The following is a 23,146-nucleotide window of genomic DNA, read 5'->3' as shown; positions in this document are numbered from 1 at the left end:
GTTTTGCCCTTTCAATTTGGTACTTTATCTTTACACATTCATTGGAAGTCATAGCAAGTTTCCTGTCTTTACTGTGAATATACGTGCAGATATGAGAAGGACTGATCCCAGGAAAAAAATAAACTTCTTCACTCGAATTAGATGAGAAGATAGAAACATTATCACTCTGTAACATGCACACGAAGTTACCACAAGTAGCCAGTTAGCCTAGCTTAGCATAAAGACTTGACCCAGGGGGAAACTGCTTGCCTCGCTCTGTCTAAAGGTTTATCATTAGATGATTTAGTCCAGGGTTGTTAATAGGTTTTTACCTTTGGACAGAGCTAAGCTAGCTGTTTCCACTTGTTATGCTAAGCTAAGCTAACTCTCCTGGGCTTGTACTGAGATTAGAATCAATCATCTCCTTTAACGTCCAACAAGAAAGCACTTACCCCAAAATATCAAACCCTTCCTTTTATATTTCCGAGCATGTGACAGAGCAGTTCAGTTTGATGCTCTACTGAAAAAGTCTTAGACGCATTTTGGAAGTGTTTCATTATTTTTCCGTCTAATGTTTCTCCAATTAATATTCGTAACGGCGAGTTGGCATATTTGCAGTCAACAGCAACTTTTTCAATCTCGGAAAATATGTTCCATAATGTCTCCCACCTGATCCACTTCTCCAAATAATTACTTTTAATAAACTCCGTCTGTTTCCCTCCGTGGGACCTTGTGGAGTTCACTGGATTGTGGGTGTTTTCGAGTGTGCGTTTCTCACTTTGATTACTTGAAAGAGGATGGAAAGGAAATTATCTGTTGAAAATCACTGTTCTGTCTGATGCCACGTCTCTTTCTCTCGGCGCGTCTGAGGCACACATTGATTGGCATCCCGCTTTTACTTTGTTGTGCTATCCATCTGGTGCTGGCAATATGCAGACACAACTTTAACAAGGACAAATCAGGACAGCATCAGTTTAATAAGAACTGCTTACATCTCACTCTCTCTTTTTTTTCTTGATTATTCCTATTACCTCTTCTGAATATTGTTCTTGGACTGAGATGGAGGAAGACAATTGCTAAGAATTGCTTTGAATTAGGCCTCAGAAAATATCACTCTCTGTGCCATCCCTGCATCGCTTTCGGTCTTCTGAACTTTTCGCCCTACTCTCCCTCGTTCTCTTTTTTCCTTCTTCTAGATTATAACCATTAATCTTCATCTCCCGTATGACTTCTATAAAGATAATTGCCCATAATCTAATTTTCATTTATTCGCTCTGTATTGCGTTACTGCTTCTTGGAGCTTAGCGGCAAGGGTGTGTGCCAGGATCTTTTTACCCATGGGGCCTTGGGGCCAGTCAACATGTGGAAACCTAAAGTGGAGCAGAAGCCCAATTGCAGCGCCAGGAGAGAGCCTAAACAGATTAGGAAGCTATAAAGAACCTCGTACAGGCATAATTGGGAGGGAAAATGAAATAAGCCCATGTGGCGAGTTATGAGCATTAGTGAGCAGAGTCGGGGTCAAAGCTGGAGGATTTTTAATACGGCCTGGGTGGATTATATTCAGAATTCCCCTGATGTTTCACCACTTTTGGCCTTTTGGTTTGCACGTGTCTATAACCGAAAGTTTGACCTTCAGTATTTCGCCTCTGTCTCTAAAGGGTCAGTTTAACCATTTTAAGGTCTTGCATGGATATCTCTTGGGTGTTTCATTGTTGCAGACCCAGTCATACAATTTCTAAATGAAAGAAAGTTGAAATTAATACTGAAGATTTCCTGCTGTGATTGGATTTAATGTTAAAGTACCCTTCCCATGTCCAAATATCCAAGATGTCCAAGTCCATTCGGACATCCACGGAGTCTAACCCTAACCCATTTCCCATTGGGTTGTTTATCCATCGTGTAGGACCTAGAGTTCGATATGTCTGCTTTAGCTTTTTCCTAGATTTTCCAGAAGTCATGTCGTTACTGTGGAAGCTGGAGTACCCATGTTTTGACTTTAAAATTGCTGCTGTAAAGAACTGTTATTTCGCATTACTAAATCAGTGTATTGGGTATTCAAGAGTTCCAAGTCTACATAGATTTACACTCATACACAATATGTGACACAAAAATAACGTTGTTGTATTGAAACGTTACTTCTTCTATTAAAACTAACAAAGGTAACCCTTTTATTGTATTTTGTTGTGAAGTCTTTAATTGAAATCTTCTACAATAACGATCCCACTCCTAAAACTCATCCAACCAAAGAACTCATCACAGATTGAGGCGCCTTTCGGCTGGGTGGTCGCCTGTCAATATTTCAGTTCTTGCAATGAGATTGAAGAGAAGAAAAGGGGATTTAGTTCAAGCAAAGCTGGTTGACTGGTTTGTTATTTGTTTGTCCACTTTGGATTTATTCACTCAACTGATAAGCGATGAAACTAATACCATTAGCTGTTCCACCCCTAAGCCCCAGGTGGGGAGTGGCTGATTGGAATACACTACCCACGGGACAACACAGCACTGTCATCAATTAATTATCCGTCTTAATATCCTCTAAATGGAATGCTTACTTTTGAATTAAACAGCTGGAAACACATTAGGAAAGAAGCTGCATTGGCCTTGACATTGCGCTGAAGCTGCAGCTTAGTTTCACCACTAATGCCCCCAGTTTGGATATGTTTCTTGGGTATTGCATTAGTATTGAAATATGTTGCAGATGCTGTTGCTAAAGTTAACTCTGTGTCAAAAGTGATTGCACTGACCAACATGCAGCATGTCTTCGACTAAAAGTGAGGCGGATCAGTTCTTTGGAGTTCTGTATTAAGGACACACCAAAGGTCTCTTTCTCTGTGGGGACAAACAGCAGACTTTTCACTTTCTCTCAGCATTGATTTTTTGCCCCTTCCCTTCTCTGCCTCTGCCCTTCTCAGCTGTTATCGCAGGCGGTGTCATCGGCTTTCTGTTCGCCATCTTCCTCATCCTCCTCCTGGTGTACCGCATGAGGAAGAAGGATGAGGGCAGCTACGACCTGGGAGAGAGGAAACCCTCCGGCGCCGCCTACCAGAAAGCCCCAACCAAGGAGTTTTATGCATAAATAAACCAGCCGCCCTCCCCCCGTCATCAGAACCACACATTACGAGAGACTGTAAAAAAAACACACACACAAAAAAAAAACAGTCCATGACAACAACAAAACCTGTTCACACCCAACAAGGAAATGTTTTTTGATTAGGTAACCCTAGAATAAAGGAAAGCTTTTGAATAGAGTATTGTAAATTAAGACCTTTTCTTTCTTTCTTTAAAAAAAAAATGAAAACCAAGCATTTCTCATTTTATGGCAGATCTCAGTGTATTTAAACATTTTGTGTATTATTTGAAAAGGCTGGAAAAAAAAAAAAACAGGATCTGTAAAGGCGAGGAAAACGAATCGCACCTGTCTTCTGTCAAAGGAGCTGTTTTTAGTCGCTGACTACTTTTAACTGTAGCAGTATGTTATTTGTAAAAAAAAAACAATTTAAAAGTGGAAATAATTGAATATAATTATTCTGTATCCAACCTACTTTCTTTTTTTTTTCTTTTCGTCCTAGCATGTCTGATGTTGATCTCTAAAAGGTGTATAACATTAATTTATCTTTTCTCTGATGTTAAAAAAAATGCCTTTGTAGTTTTGATGAAGCTTTTTTTTTTTTTGTCTTCATATTAACGCTGTTAACAGTCAATGTAAATGTTCTCCCTTCAGGTTACAATGTTTTTTTTTTGCTCTCACATCCGTTATTTTTTTTTCTTTCTCTAGGTCAAACATGAGCGTTTCATGATGTCTTGTTTATTTGTTTGTTCTACTCAGTTGTTTTTTTGTTTTTTTTGACAGCGTTTTAATTTCAGGTCTTTAAAAGCTAAAAAAAAATAATAATAAGCGTGTCAGGGCTCAAGAAAATCACAAATCTCACTTCTGTTTTTATGTCTCGCTAATCTTCTTTTTTTTTCTATTTAAACGCGTTCTTGTTCTCATCTTGCACATTTCATAGCTTCTACTTCTCACTGCTGTCCTGCAGCTTTGCCAGGCTGTCGAGTGTTATTGGATGTTTTTAAGCCCATTGCCAACCCCCCTCCCCAATGTGTCCCTTGAGTTTCCTGACAGCACCCAAACTCTGCAAGCACCCTTTCACCCTTACATCTCCTCCCCCCTTTCTCTGTTTACCCTAACCTCCCTCACTCCCACCTTCTTTTTTTTTTTAATCACACTGGAGCACAGCCAGTTTAGTTGTCAACCCCTGAACGGCCCCTCCATTTTGCTCTCTCTCTCTTTCGGCTGTATGGTACCACCCGGGTAGCCTGCCGTTATTGTCCGTGTCCCCGGTGTCGATCTGCAAACTAAAAGGGCCTGCTTCTGCTTGGACATAAACGCACCCAAGCCCAGGGGCCGAGTCCCCCACATGCAGAGCACATACCTCTGCAGCAAACACCACCAGAGACGGCCCCTGAACCTAGCCTCTCTTGATTGGATTGATAAAGGCTGCACAGAAAATGTAAGACTCCGGTGTTATGACACTTTGAGGGCTATTCTTGTTGATTTTAAGTGTTCAGCACAAGCATTTTAAAAAGCGACGTGAGACGATGGTCGTTTACCAGGTTTAAAACCACAAAAATAATGTTGTTTGATGCCATTTTGCATCCCTAAATGAGCTTAAAAGGCCACAAATGGCTACATTGAATGAAAACTTAAGTTACATCACATGATAGCAGGTTACAGTCTTCTTTTCTTTTTTTACATAAGAACTATATAAACTTGCTCTGAAGAGACAAAAATTGTAGGGCAGGTTTACGGATTGCCTTTTTTCAACTGTATAGTAACGTGAAGTGGAAGTTGTCACATTATCCTTCCACCCCCCACCCCCCACCCCATCTCTGTTGTCCTCTCTTGTCGTAGGACTTAAGGTACTGAACTATACTGAAAAACCCAAAGACTCACGGTGTTTCTACTCCCCACCCCTCCCCCGCCCCCTCCACCATGGCCACATCATGTTGTTTCCTTATTCTCTTTTATTTTTCCGTCACTCTTTTAGTTCTTTTTTTTTCTCTCTCTCGATTAGAGACCTGACCTTTGAGTCCAATTGCTTATTAGTATATGAAAAGATATATAAATATATATAAATGTATATTCACAAATGTTTTAAACCTTCAAAGTGCCTACCATTTGGAAATGTACTTGCTCACGGTGAGCATGTGGCAGGTTTGTACACATAGGAGAAGTGTAAACGACTTGACTTGCATTCTGTGAGCATGGATGACTGTAATGGTAACTTTTTTTTAGTCTTACAAAAGCTGACAGTATTGTACCTATAAGTTGAAACAACACTACTGAATAAACATTGTGGCCTAATATCCAACTGCTTCTGCCATCTTGTTTCTTCCATCCTGATCATTCAAGTCCATCTCTAATCTATGAAATATCTGTAAAAGACAAAACAATGTCAGGCTAACAAAAAGAAAATACAACATTTACGTACTTGCTGAGAGATAAGGTTGATAACAATTTATGTGTTTGCATCCTCCTGTCAGGACTAGCTTGGCACAAAAACAAGAAAAAGAAGGAAATGGCTAGCTTGCTTTGTTCAAAGTTTACAAAAAAGTCAAACAAGACACAATAGAGCCTATTTAATGTTAGATTTACAGGCCCTAGAAGATAGCACTTTTTTTTTATTTACTCTGGACTGCCCCATGCTAACTGTTTTCTCCTGTTTGCTGTTTTTATGCTAGATGGCTAAGCTAGCTATTTGACTCAGCTCCAGTTCTTAACTTAATTTACAGACACAAGAAGTTATCAATAAACTACAATAAACTTAAGCTACATTGAAATAAAACAGGCAGCTTTGTTTTCCCTTTACCAGACACATGCTAACTGTTTTGTTCATTCTTATGCTAGACTATGGCTATGCTTAGCTATTTGACTCGTAGCTCGAGCTCTTAATTTAATTCACAGACATAAAACCCTTAGACTTCCTGTAGTCCTAGAAGGCAGGTTTTAAAAATGTTAGCGAGCCAGTCTATTTCACCCGTCTGTTCCCATTTTTTAAGCTATGCTACGCATAACGCTGGGGTCAGCCCTGTTCCCACAGCCCAATGGTCCCACAGCCCAATGGTCCCACATTTCTAGGACATTTTCAAAGTAAGGTCTTGCGTTCCTACATTTCCCTTCAATTTAAGCCCTATGCTCCCACAAGATTTTTTAGTTTAGTTTGTTTATTTAAGAGGACAATGTGCACTTACATTAAATGTTTGCAATAAACAAAGAGATGGACGCACCAGATTTAGCTAAAAGCTACTTTCCATCTGTAGTCCATTGCTACTGGATAATAGGTTGGGTGTAATTGGCTACCAAATTGGGAGAAAGGAGGATAAAAATACAAATTTATGAAAAAGGAAATGTGGGAACATAGGGCTTAATTTTGGAAAAAAAATCTTAAAAATGTGGGAATATAGGCACGCTCCTGTCTTCCTTAGTTTTATAATAGAATTTCATATTCTGTTGTAATTAAGAAGGGTTTGTTGCTTCTATTTGGTATATTTTCTGTTTTTCTACTGGCCTTAAACTTTTTTTGGTCAGACCTGAGACTAGAAGCCTTGCCATGGTTCATTAACAACTTTACTTTTATTATTCTGTTAACGTTCAACTTCACAACAAAGTGAATCAGATTAAGCATCGCAGATTTTGGACAGCTGGCTGCTTCCAGACTGTATATATGCTTAGGTTAGTCTGACCAACTAATCACCTCCTGGCTCCAGGAATGAGAGTGTCATCAATCTTCTGATCTAAACGGCTTCAAGAAGGGGGAGTCAGTGTAGCTTCAAAACAGTTCCTTTAAAAGACTCGCTAATAAAGTCTAACATTAGCCTTGTATTACAATCGTTTGCAGAATTTGTGGTTTGAAGTTTATATCCTTTTTTTATTCAAAACAAAAAAAAAATCAAAGCAGATTTTACTCCTGGGATCCATTACCAAATGGCTTTGTCTAAAAAGTTGAGAGCAGGCGCCTCGATTTACGGCTCATTAGCAACTTGAAGAAAAAAAAAACCGTCTCCAACAAAGAGCTCATTTGGATAATTACCCCAAGGTAAAACGTACTTTCCATGGTAAAGCTGAAAAATACCCCAAAGCAAAGGCGCCCTGGATGGATTCTGTTATAAATAGCACATTTAAAATGTAGGGCTGTCTATAATTCTCTGCAGCCCATTCGCTCTCTTAACATTACTTAAAGTCTAAGGGGATTATAAATGAGCAGATGAGTAATCTTTATTTGGTAATGTGCCCCACCATATCATTTTAGTGCCCTAATCTGACCCTGTTACAGAGGAAGATTAGAGAAACGTTGGGATTAATGCGGACCAGGATTGCACATCTTGTACGCTGCGATGAGTGAGAGAGGAATCAGTGAAGTTGAGAAAAAGCTCAAAGGGGCAGGATTATTCTCTTTTACCAGTTTATTCAGTCATTTTTTTCAAATAAAACACCGTGATAATCTGATAAAGTCAGTGTGAAAGCACCCCTGAAGTTGGCAAGGCACAGAATATGTATTTTTCCGACATTTGATCCCACCTGACTTGTGATTTCACAGCCTGCTTCATCACAATGAGGTTATTTATACTCCCCCAAAAAAAGAAATCCCCCAAAAGACCTTCATGTGTGTAAAAACCACCTTGTGATGTTTTCTTTGAAGATGAGAAAAGAAGAGGAGAGGCCCTGAACAGTCATGCATCAGTGAGTATTCTTAAAGTGTGTGTCTGCATGTGTGCATTTATCTCTTTTCATATCCTCAGGGGAGGTGGATCATTGGGCGCAGAGTAAAGCTACCTCTGGTTCCTGATATGTTGTTTTAAGAGAATACTCCTCTTTCTGCGCTTTTCTAAGGAATCGGGTCAGTGTGTTCTTATATGGTATGTGATATTTACCCAGAGGCAGCTTGTACAAGACATCCCACCAGGGCAGGAACTATTCAGGGGGGTGGTGCAGCAGGGAACCAATAGGAGAAGCCATTTATATTGAATCTGATGTAGAAACCAACGTTTCCCAATCTGTCTGCTCCACTCTGTGCAGATATGTTGCATGTGTTTGCAGTTTGTGTCACCAGGATTTATATTGTGTTTGGGTTTTTTTTGTTTGTTGGGGGGACTGGGGTTATTTCAAGGGGTCAAACAGTTGTTTATGCAAGGAGAGAGAACGTAAATATAAAACCAAACTTTGGCTTTTAGATGATTTTATAACCCTTTCTTCTGTCTATCACTAACATCCTCATTTTCCGTCTTTTCCTTTGTCTCATTTTTTTCGTTCCGCGCCTTTTGTAGCTGCAAAACGAATTCAATAAAGCTGCTGGCCATCAACTGCTAGTCAGCGCCAAACCATGCAGAAACGTCGAGGAAATGGCGTCCAAGGTAAACACGCTGTCAGGCCGCATAAGTGCTCATGGCTGGAGACTGAGCCCAGTTCCCGACTAGGGTGGACACGTTGCACCTCAGTGACCCAAACACAGAGAAACAGCAGCAGAGCAAGCAGACACAACCCTGCACTGGATCAGGCCGAGCCCGGGCAAACGAAACTGTGATAATTATACAGTAGGCCTATGATGAAGCTCGAGCTGTAGTCCAAGCTCCAACCTCAAGTCTGCATACTTGTCAAGCGTTGGTTATAGCTGTTTGTTGCCGCAAGTCTCCATCTCAACTCTACCAGCTGCAGCGGCTTTAGCCCAGTGCTTTGAAACATCAAACAAGCCAAACTTTACAGTAAATGCATTCAAATGGAATTGACTTAAATCTGCATCAGAACAGAAAAAAAATCAAATCAAATAGAACTTAATAATCTGTAACAGGTGCCCCCTTTTAATTTCAGAACATACTGTTGTATTTACTTAATTCTCACTTTTATACCAGCTGAGCAACATGGCTGTCAAGAGAGCCATGCTGCTAGCATGCTAATCAAGTAATGTTATATTTTAAACTACAAAATGTAACATGGTTTGGTGAGCTCAAATTTACTTGAATGCAAGTCGATGTCGAAGGGTCCTGAAAAACCTCGACTCAGAAACGATTAAGAGCCATTCTGCTAGCATGCCTAAAAGCATGTTGTTAGCTTAAAAGGCTACATAGTAGAGTTAGCACAAATCCACTCGAACACAGGTCCAGCAAAAAGGCTTAAGGGTGCGGTCACACTGGCCATCTGTACCCTGCCGTACTCAAGCACGATTGGCCCTGTGCCATTCCCAGGCTGGCCAGAGAACATGACAGCTACTTTGTCTTATATTGAGTCATGTTAGTCAGATACAGACATGAAACTCTGGATTTCTCCAGAATGAAGGCTGTCAGCGTTGTGTACCCGCGTGCTTGTGCTCGTGCATGAAGTGTACCGTGCTGAAGCACACCTCTCCGAAGTGTGTCAAAGCCAAGGAAGTGTACCGTGTCGTGCGGTCACACTGGCCAAACGAACTGGACTTTAGGGTTGAAGCGTGCTTGGGCACGGTACGGATGGCCAGTGAGACCGTGCCCTAAGAGGAATTTAAATTAAAAGGGTTGGACCGACTGATTGACAGCTATCCATAGCAAAGAATAACACTATTATGCCTTCAAACTTTAGCTTGCACGACAAAAAGTGATAGCCTAGTAGTCTACAGTAAACACACAGGGTGCTGTCAAGGGTAAATACGTTTTTTTTTTCATGTTGTTTGATAGTTATTTCAAACAATGTCAAAAACACCAAATTGGTCTCTGCCACATATTGTGCGTTTTATCTAAAAAGGAAAATGCTAACGCTAGCAAGATGGGGTTGAAATTGACATGACTGCTATTTTCTGTAAAGATATCCCCCACTGTCCCCTCCTGCCTGAGTCACACTTAGTTTTTGTGAAATGCTTGACTGGTTTAAAGGTCTGCAGGTCAGAGAGCACAACGGCGATAACAGCCTGTAAGGAGTATTTCCACACCTTTCCTGGAAGTAGAGTAGTCTAGGAGCTGGTGTAATTTACCCCTTAGCGGGTGGTGAGCTCAGCCGAGTACTTCTTAGGATCAGAGGTTTTAGTGCTCAGAGATGCTTAAGGGCTAAGTCTTGTCTAAATGTTGTTGAAGAAAGTGTTGCAATGTGTTGAATTTGGACCAATTTTTTCATGGGCTTAATTGCCATTTACTTTAATATGATTTCACTTTTTAAAAGCTTTGGGTCGCATATGAAAGGAAATGTTGCTGTTGAGGTTTAAAAGCTTAATGATGCTTTGAGGCAGGGAAGCATGAACTAATTATGCAACCATTTTTGCTTAGTGCAGATGATCCACCAGGGAATTTGAACAATTGGAATTTCTTTGTTTAAAGTATTAAATGGAGCTGGTCCAGGTTGGGATTGCAATGCCTGGCTGCTACTGTAATTTGCTTGTGGAGGTTGTTACACACACACAATTAAGCCTTCACTGCCGCCCAAAGAACAGCACATTTGGAAGAGGAGAAAAATGTAATGACTTTTGCTAACACATTCAGATGATGACGATTGAGGTGTTGTTGCACTTAGGTGGCATACAAAGCTAACAGGGTGCAGAAATCAATGAAAAGCCAGAAAACAAGCTGAAGTTGGACCTCTTTTATCTCTAATTAAATGACTTTTGTGATGATAAAAACTGACTTTAGGTGATTTTTACAACAATCTCTGTTTTTTCAATGTTACTCTCAAGAAAGAAACCAATTAAAAATAGCCCATACTCTTCTTTGTATTAGAGCACTGACATTAAATCTTAGAAACAAGCCCACTTTCAAATAGCAGAAATACATCTTCTTTCAATTTAAACCACTTTTTGGTCCATTTTCCTGAAGGTCAGTGCATTTCAACAGGCTACACAAAGAATGGTGTGAAATGAACATGGTGGTATAGTGGCCTCATGTCCTCCATTTGTACATTATGTCAAACTTTATTTCTGATTTAGTTAGATTTAAAACTGGAGTTACTATGTTTCAAATAGTTTCCCATATTAACGTGATTAGATACTGTTGATGCGAGACATTTGATCTGCCTCTTTTATGAGAATTATTTTGTTAAAAAGAAGATTTATAGTTTGTCAAATTTTGAGAACACAAAGCGTATTGTAACTACGTAATAGTATATCTCACCCCAAAGGACGACCACTCCCTAGTTCTTACAGAACAAATTCAGCTGGCTTATTCCATATAAGCAGAACTCTAATTTCCCACAATGCTCTTTATATAAATATTGAGACGATAAAATCTAAACACTCTGCTCCAAAAAACTCAAGCAGTCTCATTACTTCTGACAAGATTTACAGTTACTGGAAAGAATCAGATATGTAGCCATGCAGGGTACATTGTTGAATGCTGTAAATCAGCATGCAAACACTGAGCTTTTTATCAAGTAAATGCAGAATGTCAGGATAAAGACACACTTTTTCTACAACTTTGACATTTTCCAATTATTATTTCTTCCAGACAAAACTGCAAATCAAGATTGAAAAGACAAAGAGCCATTCTAGACGCTCGCTATAAGCTGCATTTATTAAGCATACTATGATTGACTAATTGGCTAATGTCATCAGACTTACATGCTCACAATAACAATGCCAATATGCTTGTATAAGCTTTACCATATTTCTCATCCTAGAAAATGGTATTAGCATGCAAGTGTGCAAGTAAGCACTTCACACAAAGAATTGATGTGGACTGTCAATAGATTTACATTTTTGTTCACAATTCAAATTACTTGACAAAGTAAATTCTGGGGTGACTGTAACTCCCAATTATTCACCCTGAGGAAAGCGAGCATTTCTATACCAAATGTCAATACAATCAATGTCAATATTTTTAAAGATATTTTACATAAAAACCTCAAACGTTAACATCATGTTGGGGCTAAAGAGAAGACTGAGTCATCAACAACTCATTAGAGTAAATGGTGACCATTAAAGTCAGTTTTGTGTCAGTCGACATTGAGATGTCAGTGGATGAATATACAGTACATCTTAACTTGCTGGGGGTGCCAAATGAAAAGTCAAGGGATCATCTGGTTGATCATCTGGTGAGAATGCATGGTTTCACCAAATTTTATTGCAAACAATTGGAATGTTGTTGAGTTATTTTCCTCTAAACAATAAGACGGACGAACACTGTCACCCCTAATGTCACACTGCGAGCATGCCTCTAACGGAGATTGCAGTATTCCTAAACGTGGCTCCGCTTTAGCACAATCTGTTTTTTCTTTTAAAGCCGTTAAAGAATGGAATAGTCTTCCAACTAGTCTTTGCACAAACTTCTGCACTTTCACCCGGGAAGTCAAAAAATTGATTTTAAGTAACCAGTCTTGTCATGTGTCATCTCGACAACCTTTTAGATCTCTCAGGGAAACTTGTACATAATGTTTTAATATCTGTAAATTGTCTTTCTCTAAATGTCTTTCTCTTCTCTTATGAAATGTGTGTGTGTGTGTGGGTGACTGGTTGATTTGTATTTTGCTGTTGCCATCATCTGCCCAGGGACAACAGATGGAAATTAGCTAGCTAGCTAAATCTGGTACAAAGCATCTCTTCTCTTCTGAGACTAATGTTTTTTTTGTACACTGTCCCTGATTCAAATAAACGATTAAACTAAACTAAACTAACTTAAATGATGTGCTCTTGTAAATGACCAGATAGAAAAAAGGATCATTTCTAAAACAGTTGAATAGCTCCTGGTACAATGTATTTCACAAAACTCTGACTGGAACAATTTAGAGACAGACAGTGTAACCCTCCACACACGCGACAAACTCAATTTGGAGGGATGACAAGCCGCTCTCTTTGCCACTTAATCACCGAGTTTCTTGATTAAACGCTGACTGATAATGAATGCCAATGTGCCACCTTGCTTCCTCTTGATAGGATTTGAAAATCATTTCATTCCCCCAGCACCCTCATATGAGAACAAACCATCACTTCCCATCGCTCGGCTTCTCATCTTCCCAGGCTGTAAGCCTGCAACATGATATCACCGTCATTTCTTTTTAAATTCCGCCCCGCTCATTGGAGGTCCATGGAGGGAAAATGGAAGTTTTGTTTTTGATTAGAGAGCCCGCAAAGGGAACGTTTATAACTATTATATACTAATTAGATCTGAAGCTATGGGGAGGAAAAGTCATATGGATTTGTGCTCAGAACCCATGGGAACACTCTGCTTTCCGGGACTGGAATACTTATTTGGCAATGGTTTGAATTAAGGGTTTTAGTAGTGTTAAGGCTCTGTAACATGGACTGCATCTGCATTCATTCACATCGCAGTACATTAAGTATTCTGTATGGTTGAAATATAAGCCGTACAGTGAATAGCGAATGACTTCAGACACGTCCATATTGTTCCAGTAAAGATGAAAGCTTCAGAAGAAAAGTTGGGTCTTGATGTTGGAGGTGGTGGATTTACTCATAATAAAACACATATACATTTCAGTCAGACGTTTCAGCAAGTCCAAACATGCTGATCCCATCTTCTTTTTTTTTTATATTGTTTGATTATATATTCATCACAGAAAGAGTATACTTCTCAGTCCCTGAACTCCGGCAGACCTTTGCTCTGCGCTGCTGTCTTTGTTCTCATAATCATTGCAGCGCTGTTTGATGAAAGTCTCATAAATCCAAATAAATCATCTACGCAGGAGATTTAAATCCACGGGGCGAGTAAGGGGATGTGTCTTTGAAGTCAATTCTGGATGGAAAAAAAAAATGAAGGAGAAATGAACTGAAGTGTAGGTGCCAGACTAAATATTTGTTCACGCTTAAACAACTTTGTTGATCACTTCTTTTGTTGTGATGTGAAGAAGCTGTACTGTTGATTGCAGCTGGGTTTCTGTCCTGTCACATTAACCAGCTGGTGATGGATGAAGTGATTGGTGTCTAACACTGAAAGCATATTCTGTGAGATGAGAATGTTTACTTTTAAGAACAGACTCTCTCCCCACCTGACTGTTAATGATCTGTCTGAACTGTCCTCGTTAAACGCCTTTACTAAGAGACGCCACGTTTTCACTATAAGCATCAGAGCATTAACTGAGCTGTTCTCCTACCAGCTAATGCACAATGTGCTACAGCCTTAAATGTATCTTTTAACTCCTAACAAGGCAATCACTTGTTAGCCATGCTAGCAAAGTTGTTACCAATGGCAAGGAAATGAACATTTATTTATAAATCACATTTCAGTACGAGGCGACTCAACGTGTTTTTAAGGCTGGCAGTCCTTCTATGAACCACCGGCCCATCAGCTGCACTGTCACAAGCAATGGCGTTTCCCCCGGGACTTTTATTAGATATCATCTTGACCATATCGCTACTCCCACATGTAAAAATAGGTGGTAGAAAACAGTGAAATATTGTATTTATTTTGCCTTAAAATGTTTAAATTCCAAATAGAATCAAACATTTTCTATTCAAATATTTTATGTCACAAACAATGATCACAGTTTGGAAACTGTAACAGTAAAACACGAGTAAATAGTGAAAGACGAATAAATACCATTAAAAATAAACACATACAAAATCAATCTTAACTTGCCCTTGCAGCTTCCGGTAGATACCGGATGTGCCCAAGTGAGCTACCGTTACCATGGAGCTCTTGGGGATTTTCTGTGGATTCATTATATTTTCTTATCTTATCTTTGTTTACATGTGTGTCCTTAACATTTCAGTTTGAATAAAGTCATATAAAAACAAACCGTGTTGTTTTTTTTAAAAATAAAAATAAAAAATCCGAATCAGGTGATTTAATTCAGCCAATGGCGCAGCACTTACTGAACTTTGACCTCTTGTCCAGAGCGCAACTTTTCAACTTTTCGGTAGTTTAGCATCAGTAACAAGAGTGAAGGCTCACTGTTATTAATCAGTCTGTATTTCTGTAACCTCGTAAGGTGCATACTGGTGCTGTTTAATGGACTGAAAGATTTAGAAACATCCGGTCACTAAAAGAAAAGCCGGAGGATGGAGCGTCTTTTTCTGAGGTTCCTGGGATGACATGTGGCAGACTGTCGGCCTGTAACCTGTCACTGTTGGAGATCAACACCAAAAGAACTAGGGCCCTGTTCTAGATGCCTTCACCTTAAACCATGAGAACGGACGGATTGCATTATCATGAAGACATCATCAGGTACAGTAGGTGCACGTTTTTCCAGACAGCTGTGTGTTTATTTAATGCATTTGGTGTGTTAATGTGTTGGCTGAAATGTTGGTAACATCCAGCTGAGTTTTTCTGATCTTGAGGATCTGAAGATGACGTGCGCGTAAAGTGAAACGTAAAGCTTGCTGCGTGTGTGCGTGCAGGGCCTGTCTCGCTTAATTTAACATTCAGAAGAAGTGTACATGTACAGGCTTGTGCATTTGCCTTCAGCTGAATATTCCACCTTTTGTCTAACGTTGAAAGACCTTTCAAATTCACACAGGTGTTTCGGCACGCTTGCATGCGCGTCTGTGCGTCTGTGCGTCATATAGACTACTGTGCAGACAGTAGGTGTGTTTGTGCGCCGCTGTTGTTGGCAGTTAGCACGTTTATTCCCTGGAAACATCATGAGCACCCCCATAACACCTGCAAAACAAATCTCTGATTACTGGGAAACTGAACTCCTGCTGAAGTTAAGCACTGCAGCTGGCCACTCTGTAAGGTCAATAACAAACTTCATTTCACCACCATGAAGAGAGGAGAATATTCCTCAAACAGGGGGGGGGGGGACTGACTGTTGAATAAACAGCTCATTTAGCTAATGGGCTTTAAAAAAAAAAACCTGTTATAGTGCTTAATTTGTGTTTCCTTTCTGGATTCATCTGTGTGTGATGTGTGACAGGTTCACTGATGTTAATGCTGATGTTGTGTTATGTGTAAAGGAGTTTTATAGCCTCTGCAGGTGCATGCATGGTGTAGGTTACTGGGCTGTCAGTTTTATGCCCATGTTGTAAAATGCAAAATATTCTGCCTGGTGTTAAGTATGGAAATTTGTGCATGTTGAGCGCTTACAACGGGGTTTGTGTGTCCTTTCATGTAACCTGCTGGGAGAGAGAGAGAGAGAGAGAGAGAGAGAGAGAGAGAGAGAGAGGGAGTGAGAGGGAGAGAGAGAGAATGAGAGAGAGTGAAAGAGGGAGTGAGAGTGAGAGAGAGAGAGAGTGAAAGAGAGAGGGAGTGAGTGAAAGAGAGAGGGAGTGAGTGAGAGAGAGAGTGAGCGTGAAAGCAAGAGAGTGAAAGAGAGAGAGAGAGAGGGGGGGAGTGAGAGAGAGTGAGAGAGTGAAAGAGAGAGTGAGAGAGAGAGAGAGTGAAAGCAAGAGAGTGAAAGTGAGAGAGAGAGTGTGAGAGAGAGAGATATAGAGATATAGTGAGAAAGCATACATTTTGTCTGGTGTGTGTAAGTGGTGTGCATTTGTGTGATATAATTGTGTGTAAAACGGGAGCTAGGTGACTCTTTCCGTGAACCCCCCCCCCCCCCCCCCCCGTGCAGTAAACACGTTTATTTCTGCCGTCTAAATTGTCACTTTTAACACAGGTGTGTGTGGGACTTCTGGGTCCTTTGGCTCCAGCCTCAAGTGGACACTGGAGGAACTGCAGTTTTCTGCACATTACGCAATGGGCTTAATTTTTACAACATCAGAGGTTGCTGCTTGATCAAAAGACTTACCTGAAGCGACTGTAAATCAACGCATCATAACATATGTTGCAAACAGCCTTGATGCCGGTGACACTGTGCTTGTAATTGGTGGAGCTGACAGCAAGACATTAATTTAATACACACACAATGTGAGTGATGTGACGGTCTGTGCAAAACATTCAAGTTGTGAGGCCAAAATTGGCTCCTGGCAACTCAGCTGAATGACTCTCTCATTAGATGCAGTCTTTTACGTCTCTCCTTCACTGCCTCCATCATAGTTACTGATGTATTCTGTATTATTGGTGACACATATGTTCTCTGCCTGCAAAGAAAAACATTATTTTTTTATCTGTTATTCCGCCTGACAGATTTACACGCTTGCACGTCCAATCAGATCAAAATGACGCTTTTTCTTTGACTTCCTATCGGTCGACGGAAGCGTGTTTTCTCAGGAGAGTTGCCGCGATATGTGTAGCCTTCCTCCTGCTAATGATCAGCTGTGCTTTTTTACCTCAGAAGAGAGTGTCTTCATTGGACCTGATGCATGTTTGGAAGCGCTGAACAAAAAAATACAAGCAGAATGTTTCCCCGTTATTTCAAGTCGATTATGCAAAAAACACATCAAAAAAAGGTGAAAACGGGCGAAATTTTAATGATGCAGAACCCTATTGATGCAATGTTGTGTCAAACACATTTACCGATTTCACAATTGCTTACTTTCTGAGATTGACTTTTTGGGAACGCGGCGTTTTCATCTGACAGCTGATAAGTTATGTGACACGTCGCCCCGCCGCAGCAGGCTTCAAAAACCCTGTGAAACAGCCGCCTCTGTTTCTATTCTGATTCTTCACTCAAGCCTGTGCACACCTTTTTCATCCGCCTCTGACTCAACTCATTCAAGCCGTGAAGGAGGGGAGCGAGACAACACCGCTGATTGAGCTCGAGCGACAACAAAGGAAGATAGATTCTAAGAAAAGACATTGCCCGTTTGACTCGACAGACGTGGCTTTCTGTTCCCTGCATGGCTGATCCTTCTGTCTGTTTTGTCCTTTTGTCTCCTCCTCAACTCTTCTTCTCTTTCATCGCTCCTCTACCTGCTGATTTTAATGGTTTAGAGAAGGCAAGGGAGAGAGAGAGAGAGAGAGAGAGAGAGAGAGTGAAGAAAAGAAGGATGAGGAGGATGAGAATGGAGGGGAGGGCTCCCGTCTCCAGGCAAAGCTTTAATGAAGAGCCTTTGAAGTTGGCTGTGATTGAGCAGCGCCCGTGTCCTCTTCAAAAGGGACCAGCACCTCTCCGAAGACATGCCGTCATTTCCTCTCGCTTCCCATTCTCCATCTCTCCCTCCTTGATTTTCTCTCTTCCCCCTTTTGTCTCTCTCAATTCCACGAGATCTTCACCCCCTCTTTCACCCCCCCCCCCCCCCCCCCCCCCCCTACACTTCCACTTTCTTCGGCCCCCCCCCTTCACCTCCTGTCCTCCTCTGTGATCAGGACATGGATCATGTCTCTACTTAACTAACCGTGGTGGTCCCATCCCGTTAGCCTCAGGTCTTTGAAGCCAGTGACAGCAGGATGGATGAAAGGGGGGGATATGGAAAGAAGACATGCATGGTTCTTGCATCTATATGTATAAAACACACACATTCATTAATGCACATGATTGCCTCCAGCATCCAGGAAGAGATAGCAATTCCCCTCCCCATCACCAAGCCCCCCCCCCGGCACTGATACTACTCTGTTATCTTTACAAAGTGGCTCCGTGGGCGATTTCGCCGCCATCCACCCATCACTCAACCCTCCTACGCTTCTTCCTCTTCCACCACTTATTCCTGCAGGTCATCCTCTCCTCATACTTTCTCCTCTGTAGTGCCTCCCCCCACCATTTCACCCCTCCCGCCAGCTAATTGATACGTACTCCACTTTGATGGGCTTCTGCCGTGTGTGCACAGTCTATGACTCCTGCCTGAAGCAATCTGCTGAGGCCATGTGTTATCAAAAGGAAGATATGCCGAGCTGCACATGGTTTGCATTTGAACTCTGGGAAAGTGAACTCAGATTGTAGTAGTTTTCTGAGTGTGACGCACACTATTATTATGTGATGTGTGTAGCTTCCATTTATAGATTGGAAGCTACACAAGGGTTGGCAAGTTTTAGTCCATCAACTCCTGGTAAGTCGTTAAAGTTACAAATACGGGCATTAGTATGTGGGAAACATTGGCTTCATGCTGTTGGTATCGGGCCCTTAGTTCCAACAATAGAACATACATATTTATAGTGAAAAAAAGGAGGGATATGGAAAGAAGAAATGTGTTGGTTGCCTAACCAACACAGAAAATGAAGTCTTTATAGCCGTTTTCACATCTGCACTCCGGATAATATCTAGATATTTACAGGAGGACTTCTCTGGAGATTCTCCCGACCTAGTCGTTCACATATGCTCCTCACAGCGGGGGACTTTCCCTGTCAGAGGGGAGGGGGGTCGGGGGTTTCCTGAGGTAAGACGTGACGTAAATAAACAACGCAGAAGTAGCAGCCGAAGCAACAGCCTTTATATCAATGCTATGTGTAATCCAATGGAATGACAACATCCACAAGAGAGAGGAGAACAACATACTGACGAACAGAAAACAGAATGCAGACGTTTAATTACGTGCATGGAGATCGTAGTGGTCACATGCAGACACTTTAGCCGGTCACTATATAAACGTCATTCTCTTTATATTGGCTCAAATTGAAATCTCCGGAGTATATGCGGCCGCGTTCAGACATCAGCTCACTCGGATATTCTGTGGATAAAATACTAGAGGTCTGGAGGAGAAACTCCGGGTAAAGACCTCGCGAAAAATGCGGCTGTTTGCGTTCACACATAGCCTAAAGAACCTCCGGGTAGACAAATCTCCAGAGTTTTTCAGGAGATTTCCGTATGTGTGAAAAGGTTTTATGAGTCTATTAACAGACTCTGACTGATCCTGTTGGCAGGTCTGGAGATTTCAATCATAACTGAAGTTACAGCGCTGTGCACGATGCCTTTCAAGGGAGACGCATTGATCGTTTCTGCCGCTGTTTGATCACTGCAGGTGTCTAATAAACTCAAAATATCTGCGACCCTCCCGCTATTCATAATTCTGACATTGAATGACACTGTTTGCCCCAAACTATTGTGATATGACTGCAATCTGAACCCTGACAAAAACTGCTGCTGACCTAGAAGGTACGTGGAAGCACAAGGAGGTGGTCAGTTTTCGATCCAATCTGAACAAATCATAAGGGTCTATCCCAAAAATCAAACAAATCTTTATCAATTAATACGTTTGAGTCTTTCCCCTCCATCTTACAAGTCGGAAACCAGTAAAAGCTCAAGTCCAAACTAAGTCCAAATATCAGTCAAATCAGGAGTCCTTGACTTGGACTTACTCTCTGGCTAGCAACTTCAGAAACAAGAATAGGAGTTTGGAGATGGGATCCACAGCAACATTTTTGGCTGAACATGCATGTGGACCTAGGTTTAGGTTTAAAGAGATGAATGACATTCTTCTGTATCCACCATTGGTAAATAGTGTCTAGACTTTGAAGTAAAGCTGGAATCCCCCTGCTGTCGTTTAGTACATCTTTGCTTGTTGGATGATGGTGGTAGATTTGTTCAGGCGTTCCTGCACAGGTGTTCTGCCAGGCTGATCCATTGAGTGCCAGAGGTTCAAGATGGTTGGGGTTAATGTTGCTGCTGTTCAGGAGGTCCTTGGTGTAGAACTTACAACGCCTCCTTTGTCCACCTTCAGAGTTTTGCATCGCTGAGTTTCCCATAGAGGTTTGGTTGTTGGTACGCGGTGGTTAGGAATGCACAACGTCCAATGAAGCTGTTTGTTTGTGCCTGCCGCCCTCCATGCACATGGAGTTGGTCAAAGAAAGAATTTTTGGTATGAGGAATTTGATCTTGTCAAGTCGAGTCTTTTGAAGGCATTGGATGTGGAAGACCTCCAAGTTTGTAGCATGCCGTCTGAATGGGGTCCACATGTCCGCCCTATAAAGCAGGGTGGCGGCGTATACAGCAATCAAAAGAGCTGCTGACCTCCAGGCATTTGTTTAAAGAAATGTGAAACACACTCCCTCCAAATGTTTCAAATGATTCCACTGGAATACATGTGTTGGAAGTTACATTCAAAGAAACGCAGAGCTGTAACCTCAGTGTTAACAGAAAGAAGGGAAGTTTCTTGCAAATATCTTGCTCATCAGAATGGCCCCTGTCACTGTTCAATTACTATACCACTTAATCCATTGTATTATTGTCTTAATAAGAATGTTAGCTATGTAGTCTAGTTATAGGCTAAGGAGCCTGTTGTGAAGGTTGGATCAGACATCTTTCATTGGCAGAGCGTAGTGGACGGGAGGGAGTGTAGGAATAAGAGAGTTCGGGTAAGAAGGAGCCGTTTTTGTCGCTGTTTTGTAAGCAAGCAGAGTTTTTAAATGAGCTAAACTCGACCTCATGGAGAGCATTTGGTTGGAAGAGTTTTATTAGATACTTTATTACACTTGCTGCTGGAGGGACTGTGGGCTCATGGGAGCAGTTTCTGTTCTACATCCACAGAGAAAAGTCTTTGGGATATATGTGACTTTTTAATAAACTTAAGAATCTTCATCTGCAAATAACAAAATTAAAATAATGTATTTGGAATACTGATGGCTGCCAGGAAGGCGATAACAAAAAACAAATGGCTCAAGCCAATTTCTCCACCAATAGAAGACTGGTGTTATTTATGAAATCAATATAATGAAGAATTTTCTTTTTTCTTTTCTTCTTTAAGGGTTAAAAAAAACACATTTCAGGAACTATGGTTGAAATGGAAATCCTAAATCTGCCATAAACGTCTGTCCTTTTGTTGAAACTGGTTTACCTCGGTTGTAAACAGGTGTAATTTTCAGTTTCATTTGGTCTATTTTTCAAGACAGGTTGTCTAATAATAACTAAACATTTGTTTTGAATATGTGTGATTCAAAATGGAGGTAAAAACAATAAACTGCCGTATTCCAGAAATTTAGACTTTTTATATGAAAGTGTTTGACTCTCCGTCATGTACCGTTTTTGTTTGTTGAGGCAGAGGCTGGCATGCGTGAACTTAACTCTGGATTGCATTAGACGGACAAGAGGCCGGGGACGGTCAGTCAGCCACTGGCAAGCTTAGTCTGTGTGATTACAGCCCCCTTCTCGTCCAGGCCCTGTTTTTGCGGCGTGGCCAGCGGGAGATTAATGGGTTGAAAGAAAACATTAGCGCAGCGCTATGGTTCACGCTCACCTCTCTGATTCTGCCTGTTTGAGCGTGCCGCCCTCGCCCTTTTCTCACTCTGTCTCCCTTTTAACACTGAGCTCAGAAAAAAAAAAACCCTGTGTGCACTCGTCTTGAAGTGTGGAGGAGATCTTTGAAGGACGTCTTAATCACAAACGCTTCAGGTCTTGCTCCTTAATATGGAGCTAATCCTGCACTCTGAATTTTGCATACAGAGTCAAATATATGCAGAATATATTCAAATTTTAATAAAAAATATGTTTGCTTAAATCATGTCCACAATAGAAGCTCTTATGTAAATAAAAATCAATTTAAGGCATTGACTTTGCATGATTGTTGGTACAAGGACCTTAAATGCCATGACCAGGAGGTAACCAACATTTAAAAAAAATCTGCACAGAGGATAAAAAACTGTCTTCAGGTTGGCTGCAGCAAAGATGTCTGTAATGCTTTCTTTTTGAATGTTTCTTCTCTTCACTATCAGCTGCACAATGACGCAGATGTCTGAGGGCTTTGAGTCCCGCCGTGCTGCTTCATGCCTGAAGAACAGCTTTGATTGTTATCCCATAAATGATTCACTGAATCATATTTTTAGGCTGTAGCCACTTTGAATGATGTTAACTCAGCTCAGTTCAACATATTTGAGTTGGCATGAATAATGCAATTAAATCTTTGTGTGCTTAAAAAATGCTTATAATGATAACTTAAAATAGTTTTGTAAATGCCCTAGTTATGTGGATTTCTAATCCGTGACATTTGAGGGTGTTTTAAATAAGGCATTTGAATAATTACAGTATGTTGTTGAAACTGCAGCTTCCAAAAGATGACACAAGTTTTTATGACAAATAGGTTAATATGTCAGCCAGTGTTTTTAGATTTATTTTAGTTTCCAATCTTTCTCAGCAGACAGAAGATATTTAACTATTATTTTGTTTTCTGAATTGACAAAAAATGTTTTTTTTTTGTCTGGACTTCTACAAAAAGTGCACAATGCAACTGCCAACCAATGGCACCTTTAGAGCTAATGCTAGCCATTGCTATTAGCCTTACTATCCAGGCTAACATTAAATATTCATATTTCACTCTATGTTTGATTTAAAACAAGCACTAAAGTATGCAAGAGACTATACAATGATTTAAAGATACGCTCAACCCTCTAAATTTTTAAGCTACTTGACCCATGAAAAAGAGCTAAGCTAACATTAGCTAGGCTCCTTCCCCTTGTAAAATGTAGACCAATTACAAAACAGTGTTTCAACTATTTACTTTAAAAACCATGAAAA

General features: G+C 40.7%; 2 protein-coding genes across 2 annotated transcripts in view; both read left to right on the top strand.

The window, feature by feature from the left end:
- Nucleotides 1–5,343, top strand: part of sdc2 (syndecan 2) — a 52,948-nt gene extending 47,605 nt beyond the window's left edge. The window contains exon 5 of the mRNA XM_061058946.1: nucleotides 2,892–5,343. Coding sequence (XP_060914929.1) covers nucleotides 2,892–3,055 — 164 coding nt within the window. The 3' untranslated portion in view covers nucleotides 3,056–5,343. The remainder of the gene's footprint in view (nucleotides 1–2,891) is intronic.
- Nucleotides 1–23,146, top strand: part of LOC132990665 (probable thiopurine S-methyltransferase) — a 247,418-nt gene that overhangs the window by 64,976 nt on the left and 159,296 nt on the right. The window lies entirely within an intron of this gene.

This window comes from Labrus mixtus, chromosome 16, assembly GCF_963584025.1.
Source record: "Labrus mixtus chromosome 16, fLabMix1.1, whole genome shotgun sequence".
NCBI lineage: Eukaryota > Metazoa > Chordata > Actinopteri > Labriformes > Labridae > Labrus > Labrus mixtus.
Note: the sequence above shows the minus strand (reverse complement) of the source record. Positions and strands in the feature narration are given on the sequence as shown.